The sequence below is a fragment of the Cannabis sativa genome, chromosome 4 (assembly GCF_029168945.1).
Source record: "Cannabis sativa cultivar Pink pepper isolate KNU-18-1 chromosome 4, ASM2916894v1, whole genome shotgun sequence".
Lineage (NCBI taxonomy): Eukaryota > Viridiplantae > Streptophyta > Magnoliopsida > Rosales > Cannabaceae > Cannabis > Cannabis sativa.
Genome location: NC_083604.1, coordinates 62,609,512 through 62,619,115, shown reverse-complemented (window position 1 = coordinate 62,619,115; position 9,604 = coordinate 62,609,512). Strand labels below are relative to the sequence as shown.

The 9,604-nt window shown below is 32.1% G+C and overlaps 2 protein-coding genes across 2 annotated transcripts; both read left to right on the top strand.

The window, feature by feature from the left end:
• The first annotated feature begins 4,538 nt into the window (after positions 1 to 4,538).
• Positions 4,539 to 5,618, top strand: LOC133037054 (uncharacterized). Its single transcript, XM_061113862.1, has one exon. The coding sequence runs from the start codon at positions 4,539 to 4,541 to the stop codon at positions 5,616 to 5,618; it is 1,080 nt and encodes a 359-aa protein (XP_060969845.1).
• Positions 5,619 to 6,305: 687 nt separating this feature from the next.
• Positions 6,306 to 8,316, top strand: LOC115713489 (succinate dehydrogenase [ubiquinone] iron-sulfur subunit 3, mitochondrial). The gene is made up of 4 exons (XM_030641973.2): positions 6,306 to 6,615; positions 6,688 to 6,926; positions 7,699 to 7,908; positions 7,989 to 8,316. Exons 1-4 carry the CDS (start codon positions 6,340 to 6,342, stop codon positions 8,188 to 8,190), a joined length of 927 nt encoding a protein of 308 aa, XP_030497833.2. The 5' UTR covers positions 6,306 to 6,339; the 3' UTR covers positions 8,191 to 8,316.
• The last annotated feature ends 1,288 nt before the right edge of the window (positions 8,317 to 9,604 follow it).

The window sequence follows — 9,604 nt, the reverse complement described above, 5'->3', positions numbered from 1 at the left end:
GATTTTACGGTAAGTTTAATTAAATCTAAGTCAAAGTTCAATATCGGTCCCTTCCGATGCATACTCCATGCATCCAACCTGAGCTTTACTTTAACCAATGCTCTGGAAAGAACATAGCACTTCTCCAAATGCAAGTAAACTCTGTTGTAGATTATCATATCAGTAAAACCCTATGTCTGATATATCTAGGAAACTTTATTCACATAGTCATGTTTACTTTCCAATGTGTTGACGGCACAATAAACAGGATCAAGTATGTGAAAAGGGTTTCAGATGAATTTATACATTATGTACATATAATCATGAAATAAATCATGTGAACCATGCAACATTAAATGTTATTTCTGATCTATATTAATAAGTAAATCTGATTATATTGAAATGAGTTTTATTTAGGGCATAAAACCCAACATGCATATCGACAAGGATGACGTTGGAGGAGGAATCAAAGGAAAAGACATGTAAGGGAAAAGCGTACAACCACGCCTCCTGCAACCTCTGAGAGCGAGGAGGTACGAGTAGTAGAATTAACACACCAGCAAGGTCTAAGGACCTGACCAAGGGAGATTGCAGGCATCATTCCTCCAACTGGGGACCACCATTATGACTAGAGATCACCTAGACAAAGGTACGAAGCGCAAGGCCACCTCCTACACTTGCGACGGTAGCCTGAAAGTGACACATTATTCCCTTAGGACAACCTTGTACTTTAAGCCCTTAGAGCATATAAATACCTCTTTCTTAGATGTGGGAAGGGATTGAAAAATCATTCTCGTAACTTGACCTTGAGAGCAGTAGAAAGCTTATCACTTTCTCTCCATTTGGAGATAGTAAATCGAATTTATATTTCATCTTTCTTTTCGTCTTAGAATCATAGTTTGATTTTCTAGCCAACAAGTTAGTTGATGAGTTCTCACCGTCAACAATAACTATATCACAAAAAATAAATAATAAAAAAACCCAAAATATACATAGAAAAAATAAATAATAAAAAGAACCAAAATATACATAGCTTATATCTTCACAAACATAAACAATATTCAACTTTATCATAATAAAATTCAAATACTTAACATATTCAATTAAACTAACAAATGTACCTCTAATTTAAAATAAAAATATTCACAAATATATAAACTTAAATCTAAAAAAAATAACTATAAAAAATTCGTAAATCTAAAATTAATAAATAATTAAATAACGTATATATTATATACTTGCCGGTAGTAGCTTTGGTGCTCGACGGTCTCTCAGTGGTGGTTAGGAGCTCACGACTCACGATGACTAAGGAAGAGGATAGTGAGTTTCTCGGTGCGGCTCACCCAAGGAGGAGGATAATGATTTCTTGCTCGCTGGGCTCGTCAACAGAAGAGGAGATGCATTTCCATAGGTCTCGTGAAGGGCTAGACAAGGCTTGCTGAGTTTTTTTGGGACCAATAAGTGAGCGGTGGTGGTGCGCCATTGGACTGTCAGTCAGAAAGTAGGTTGGGTGCGTCGTCGGGTCATCGGCCGAGAGAGGTGGTTGAGTGCTCTTGGAATCGCACTACTAGAAAAAGGGATTTTTGCTTCGGTTTTGAAGTGACACAAAAATTATCGGTTGGAGGTAACCGACGCAATAACCGTAGACGCAAATAGTTATATTTTTTTTCTTCATTTTATAACTGATGTAAAATGTTTTTTTTTTCGGTTAAGAATTGAAGTAAAAAAAAGTTTTTGCTTCAGTTCATAACTAAAGCGAATAGTAGTGCACCGCTGCTAATTGGTTTTTTACTTTGGTTAAGAACCGAAGCAAAATAATTTTTTTTAAAAAAATTGAACCAATATCACACCACCTCCACCACCACCACCACATTACTAAGAGAGAGAGAGAGAGAGAGAGAGAGAGAGAGAGAGAGAGAGAGAGAGAGAGAGAGAGAGAGAGAGAGAGAGAGAGAGAGAGAGAGAGAGAGAGAGAGAGAGAGCCCAAATGACCAATGTAATCACTAACCACCGAACATCGCCCCAAGAAGTGTCCACCGCAACTAACCCACCTTTGAATCGAGAGATTGATGCAACGAGCAAAAGAGAGAGAGAGAGAGATATACAGAGTGACATGAGAGATAGAGAGATGCGAGAGAGTTACCAAGGTACGCGTGTAACACCGAGAATGATGGTGAAGAGGGAGGAGCTGATAGAGAGAGTGAGATGTGAGAGAGGAAGAAGGTGATGTGTGGTTGAAGAGTTTATTAGGGTTCGATATTAGTAGGTAGTGTTTATTAAATGGGTTAACTGGGCTTGAAGCCCATTAGTGTTTCTGTAAGTATTTTTGTAAATGTAAATTAGCATCGGTTTTGTACAAACACAAAATTTGCGTCGGTGCATAATCGATGGAAAAACCAATTAATAAACTGACGCTAAAAGCTGCGTGTGAGCAAAACTGATGCAAAATTTGACCCCTGTAACTTCTAATTTTTAAAAAAATCATCTTTAGCATCAATTTTGTTTTAGTCTCAATCTATCAACCGACAAATTAAAATTAATTATCATTAGCATCGGTTAACAACCAAAGCCAAAAGGTAAGTGTTGACTTTTGCATTGGTAACGAATTTGACTAGATGGATCGATGCAAAAACTCCTTTTTGTAGTAGTGTCGTTAAATATTTTGAGAGAAATAGATAGACGAGAGCAAGAATGAGTTTGAAATTTTTTGAACGGTGTATATAAAATGCAAAGCTATTCACGATGGTTTATAATAGTCGCTAAGGAATGGTCGATTGTCATAAACCGACGGCTATTCCTTAGCATACTGGGATCTATTGACACGTATAAGTAACAAAACACACTATTTTAGTTTCTACATGTAACTGTTTTTAATTGACAAGAATTCTTTGCGAGTATTATAAACTGGTGGTAATTCTAAATTATAGTTGTCAGTTTAAAATAGTGACTTAATTGTTTTCCCGTAGGTCCTTAAAAGAATTATTTTTGTAACTATTGGCGGAGTCAGAAATAAAAGTTAGAGAGGACTAAACTATAATAGTTAAGTAATAAATATTTTAAAATATATCATTAAATTGATAATTAAAATTTAAATAGATAGTGTCACTCTTGCATATCAAGAAAGTCATCTATAAGTAATAAATATATGCTAATTTTTTTGGCAGTTTTTTTTTTTTCAAAATACACTAACAGTTAGAAAATAATTACTTAAAAAATTATTTTCCATCTTATTGTAAAGTGTAAAAGATAAATTTGTGGCCGCTATAAAACTAAAAGTGTAAAAGTAAGAGTGGTACTATACAGCTTTTTTAATTTTTATTAATCATTACATAAATATATCATATGTTATTTTTTACAAATATACTATTTTTTTTTATGAATACTAATTTTTTTATTTAACATCTAGATTTTTAACATGTGTTCATACACGTAGAAAATACTGAAAAAAGAAAATCAATACATAATATATATGATATATTATCTCACATTCAAGTATTTTTTTTCTTCTAATAATACTGCATTGAGTATATTATTGTTTTAATGCTCTGATAATTTTTTTACCATCAATACTTTAGTTTTAGTTTAGGGTTAATTTCACAAATGCACAAAAATAACAAAAATATGGTTTCACGGAATTTTAAACATTTTTACGATTTTTTTTGATTTTATTTACATAAAATACGGTCTTTTTATGTTGAAATTTTGTTCATTTGTTGTTAATTTTTTGTTATATGTATGTTATTTTTTGTTGTTATTTTCATGTTACTTTTATGTTGTTTTCTTGTTGATTTTATATTATTTTCGTGTTATTTTTTGAAAAACTGTAAAAATATAAAAAAAAAAACATTCTTTGAATGTAAAAATGTAAATATTTTACAAAAAATGGTGTCTTATGTAATTATTCCTTTAGTTTAATTATAAGGGGTCGTGTAGTAACAAACAAATATATAACTACGGAAATAACTAAACATTATAAAAGACAATATGCATTTGGACTGGAGCGAAGGCCACTTTAGACTTAAATGTGCCTCCACCTTTCCAATGAAAGTCCCACATTAGCTAAAAATTAGAAGAATTTAAGTATATAAAGATAGACATTATCTCTATTAAAATGAGATTTTTTAAGAAAGTGTCTAAAAATGAAAACGTAAAAGTTTAAACCCAAAGCTAACAATATTATACAAGTAACAATGACCGAAAATTCTTATTTTGCAGTAGTGTCTTCAATTTTGAAGAAGAAACATTTGAGAATTATACTAGCGAAATTTACATGGTATACTAACTTTTGTTATTTTTTTACAAAAATACTGTCAGACGGTATTTTTTATTTTTTTACTGTATTTTTTTATAAGTTTTATACTGCAATATACTGTATTAAGTTTTCACTAGTATTTTTTAGGTGTTCTATTGGTGTTTTGAATTGTTTTGCTTTGTGTTTTCCTGGTGTTTTATAAAAACACATTATTTTTTAAAAAATTTCCGTGTAACGGTATTTTTGTAAAAATTAACCCAGATTTTGTAAGTTTCCCTTATACTATAACATGAATATTTTCCTGAAAATGGGCCCACCTCGAGGTTCGGGAATTGACGGTTGGATGTGGACTTTGGAAAGTAATGGGAATTTCTCCACCAAATCAGCCTACGTGGCCCAGGCCATGGAGAGAACTCCTCAGAGTAATGTCGCCCCTGCTCTTTGGAATAAGCTTTGGAATAGTAACATAATGGAGCGACATAAGGTTCTTTGGTGGTGTATTCTTTCCCAAGCTCTCCCGGTTCGTGCAGTGATTAAAAGAAGATTTCAGATTGAAGACACAAGATGTCCGTTGTGTGGTTTGGGCGATGAAACTATGGAACATCTGTTTCTTACCTGTGATGTAGCGATGCATTTATGGCGGTCCTCCCCCTGGGGGATTTTCCCTGTGGGTGACACTGGTATTAGAGTCTGGGATTGGGTGAAGTTTATTTGGAGCCTTAATAATAGGGGGCTCCGCGTAGAGGAAGTGTTCCTTTATGCCTCGATAGTTGTGGACAATATATGGAGAATGCGCAATGACGTGGTACATAACAACTGTTCCCCTAATATTCATAATTGTATTGACCTTATTTGCTCTTCTTATGCAGAGACACATTCTTCTCTCTTGCCTAGTCCTTCGCCTCCCGGGAAGGACATCTGGACGCCTCCACCTCTGGATTGGATAAAGTTAAATTGTGATGTTCGTGTGGGCTTGGAGAGTATGTGCACAGCTGTTGTTGCGAGGAATCACCTGGGGAGGGTGATTGCTATTCACACATCCCGATTGGACTTCTCGGAAGCTCTGGTAGGAGAAGCGGCGGCCTGTTGCCTGGCGGTATCAGTAGCTCTAGATTTAAAACTTAATTATGTTATTGTGGAGAGTGACTCGAGGCTAGTTATCAACGCTCTCAATGGGAAGGCGTCCCACTGGGCTCTTGAGAACTATGTCTCCTTTTGTTCTAAGTCTTCTCCTTCTTTCATGTGTTGTACTTTTTCTAATATTAGTAGAAACTGTAATTTTGCGGCTCACAATGTCGCTAAGTGGGCTTTTACCCACCAGGTTTATGGATCGATCCCGATCAGTTCTGTTCCGGTAAACATTTTATGTAATGACCATGAGGTCTAGATTTTATCTATTTTAATATAAAACTACGCTTGTTTCTCAAAAAAATAACATGAATATTTTCAGTATTTTCTTTTTCTTATTTCCTTCCTTTAACAGCCAAGAAAAGTTGACATTTCACTAAAATCTATGCTAGTTTGGCTGGGGCTGGAATTTTAATTACACGATGATGTATTTCAGTGTATTAAGAAAAGTGGATTACAATCAAATATAATAAAATAAAGATATTTGAACGCAGTTCTCTTCGGATTGCCAAGTGCCTACTCAAGCTTTCTTTAACAAAGCTTCACCTACATGGAATTTCGCTCTTAATTTTCTTTTATGATAATGCTTTTTTTTTTTTTCTTAACTACGAAACTTTTATGACTTAAAAATAAGCTATTGTGTGAGCAAAAAAAAAAAGAAAGTTATTATGAGTTTTTTCAGAAAATCATGTTTAGGTGGCATATGTAATTGTTCTAGCCAAAAAGAAATAAAGAAGGAAAGAAAGAAAACGTGGCATGACATGTTGTTTGTATTAATAAGCCCTATGATGAAATATCTGTTATGTAATTGTAACACATGTCACATTTTGGTAACACGTGTTCCGAACCATGCAACACCAATTGACAACCCATGTATCTGTTATCCCTATTCTCCGTCCACATACCTTTACTATCATGTTATGTTCATATCATTAATTTTTAACCGACCAGGAGGGCATAAGGACGATAAGAAAGAAAGCATGTCGAAGAGCTGGATACAACAAGGCTACACCAAGTTATCTAATATTCTAGGCAAAACTATTCCAAAGAAGCAAACCTTTACCTTTCCCGTCCTAGAGGGCCACCCTGCGGCCCAACAACATGCAGAAGTGGCAGCCCAGGCCCACGATTCCGTCCAAAGAAAAACAAGTGATCTTATCAAAGAGTTCAAAATATATCGATGGAATCCAGACCTTCCCAACAACAAGCCCCACCTTCACTCCTACTTTGTTGACCTCTCAAACTGTGGTCCTATGGTAAAACATAACTATAGTATATATTTATGTGTGTGGTACTTTTCCAATTTTTTAGATTTGTGTGTGTTGTAGGTTTTGGACGCCTTACAAAAGATAAAAGCAGAGGTAGATTCGAGCTTGAGTTATAGGAGGTCTTGTAGGGAAGGAATATGTGGGTCGTGCTCGATGAATATCGATGGGACCAACACTGTGGCTTGTCTGAGGCCCATTGATACAAACACTTCTAAGCCCACTGTTATCACTCCTCTCCCTCACATGTTCGTCATTAAAGATTTAGTTGTTGATCTCACTAGTTTTTACCACCAGTACAGGTAATACTTTATCGTTATTATGATATTAATCCGATGGTTTCCCAATTACAATTTCGACACTTAATAAATAATCCTTACAAATTTTACTCAACTTTAAAGTAAAAAAAAAAATTATAATTAATTATAAATTATTATTGTTATTTTGTGATTAGTGACTAAAAATATTATTCATTAAAAATTGTAATTAAATATATTTGTATTTTAAATAAAATTAAATTAGTGATAATTTATATTTAAATATTATATTTTATTTATGTAATTTTTGTTAAGACTAAAAATTATTTTACTAAAAAAATTATTATATTATAACTAAAAATTTATCATTAAAATAGCTATTTTTAGCGTGAATACACATAAATTTGTTATTAATACTTCTAATTCATCCATATAATTAATGTAATCCATTCAAATACCGAATTAATTTAATCAATCCAAATTAATTAGTGAAAAATATATCTACAACTATAACCAAAATAAATTGATTAATTGCTCAAAAAATGAATAAATAAATTAAATAACAAAATTTAGAGTTAAAAAAATGTGTAAATAATTTGTAGTTATCTTTTTTAGAATAAATACTTATATTCTATTACCTTATTACCTTTTCTTTTTAATTGTAGTACCCACTACCCAGTGACTAGCGGGCGGCCGAAGGGTGTCATGTCCCATATTTAATTTTAATATAATTTTACATGGCCCCACTAAATTGGCTCGGCCATTGGTAGTACCCATTATAATACATTCGTTAATGGCATGTTATGTATATATGTAGGATGATAGAGCCATGGCTAAAGACAAGAAGAGCACCAAAGAATGGTGGAGAATACTTGCAGTCACCAAGGGAGAGGAAAAAACTAGATGGGTTGTATGAGTGTATACTGTGCGCTTGCTGTAGCACATCATGTCCTTCCTACTGGTGGAACCCTGAGCAGTTCATTGGACCGGCTGCACTTCTTCAAGCTTACAGATGGATAAGCGATAGGTATATATAATTAATTAATTAATGCATTCATCAATATCATGTATATGAAAAGCTTTCATTATTAATTAATTATTTGGCAGCCGAGACGAGTTCTCCAATGAGAGACTTCAGGCATTGACAGAGGACCATACAAAGCTATACAGATGCAGAAGCATTAAGAATTGCACAGCAGCGTGTCCCAAAAGCCTCGACCCAGCCGGTGCTATTAGGAAGATGAAGACCAAGCATTTGCTTTCTCACCCAGTACAGTTGACGGAACACCCAAAAGGACAAGGGCTGTAAAGCCTATCTATCCTATATGTATAAATATAAATTAATACATAGTCAAGCTTGCTATATACGTTTTCCGTTTTGTATTGCGTACTTTGATTAAAATTTAATGTACGCACTAATAAGTTAAATGGGTTTGATATATACTGTAATTTTTGTAGATCAAAACATTCGTAGAGGAAAATTGTTAGCATGTTTAAACATAACAAAATTTGCTTACTGTATATATTTTAGTTAGAGAGAGAACGATAAATTTTCTCAGAATTAGACAGTATCGATCAGCTTTATAATATAATAGAAATTTTGGTTCAACTTTTTATTTTCTCTTTGCAAAAGTTAGCTTGACATTAACTGGTAACTCTAAATATATATATATATCTTTATATATTAAAAGTGTCTATCTAACGGTATTTCTTGGTTTAACAGAATATACTTAAAAATAAAGAATATTCTATTAAATTTAACGATTAGGTTTGATCTCCCGTTAACAAATAAACCCAATAATTAAATCAAAAAAAATTAAACAATCTTTTAAAATATTAATAATCTCTTTTTAAATTAAAAAAAATCATCTTAACCATATATCTCTCTAACAAACCTATCTTGGAGAATATTAATAATTTTTTTTATTTATTTTTTAAAAAAGAAAAATCTTTATATATTAAATTTAACCTCACGTTATCTAATGTTTTCTCTGGATAAGCATAGGAAGAAGAAATACCACTTCTATCTTTGTGTGATTGCATATATACCACTTCTATCATTGATCCACTTTTTAGCTTTATAAATAGAGATGTTCATATAATATTAACACTTTACAGAATATTTATAGATATAAACTTACATTACAATGCTATGTTAAAAAAAGAACTAAATAGAATAATCTACTACTCCAATAATAAATTTATTTACAATTTTATAATTACACTAATATTATTTTTAATACATTATTAAATAATATTTCAAATATAAATATTTAATTTTTTCAAACAAAAAATTTGTAATCTTTAAAAATAAAATACATTCAAAATCTTAAAAAGATCAAAATCTTAAATGAAACTAGCAGTACGTGGCTCGGCACGTACATTCACCTAGTATATATATATGCTAGTAGAACGCCACGTGCGAGGCACGTATACTAAGTTTTATGTTAGGTGTGTCTTGCTTTATTTAAAAACAATACAATAAATAATTAAAGAAAAAATATTATTAATTATTGTTTGAGATTATTAATATGTATATTCAATTAATGTAAATAATATTGTTAATAATTAAAAGTAAATACTGGATACAATATATGAATGTTAATAATCTAATTGCAGCTTGTTTTAAATTAATCCAAAATTAAACCAAAAATTAATGTTCAAAAACTAAAGCATACAATTTAAATTTGAGTTAAATAGAAAAAATATTAAAATTTAATTTC

What these genes read in the sequence shown, in the direction of transcription:
- LOC133037054 (XM_061113862.1), top strand. Translation starts at nt 4,539, where the DNA reads ATGGGCCCACCTCGAGGTTCGGGAATTGACGGTTGGATGTGGACTTTG.
- LOC115713489 (XM_030641973.2), top strand. Translation starts at nt 6,340, where the DNA reads ATGTCGAAGAGCTGGATACAACAAGGCTACACCAAGTTATCTAATATT. An exon ending in TCTCAAACTGTGGTCCTATG is followed by an intron (nt 6,616 to 6,687) that starts GTAAAACATAAC and finishes TGTGTGTTGTAG; the next exon opens with GTTTTGGACGCCTTACAAAA. An exon ending in AGTTTTTACCACCAGTACAG is followed by an intron (nt 6,927 to 7,698) that starts GTAATACTTTAT and finishes GTATATATGTAG; the next exon opens with GATGATAGAGCCATGGCTAA.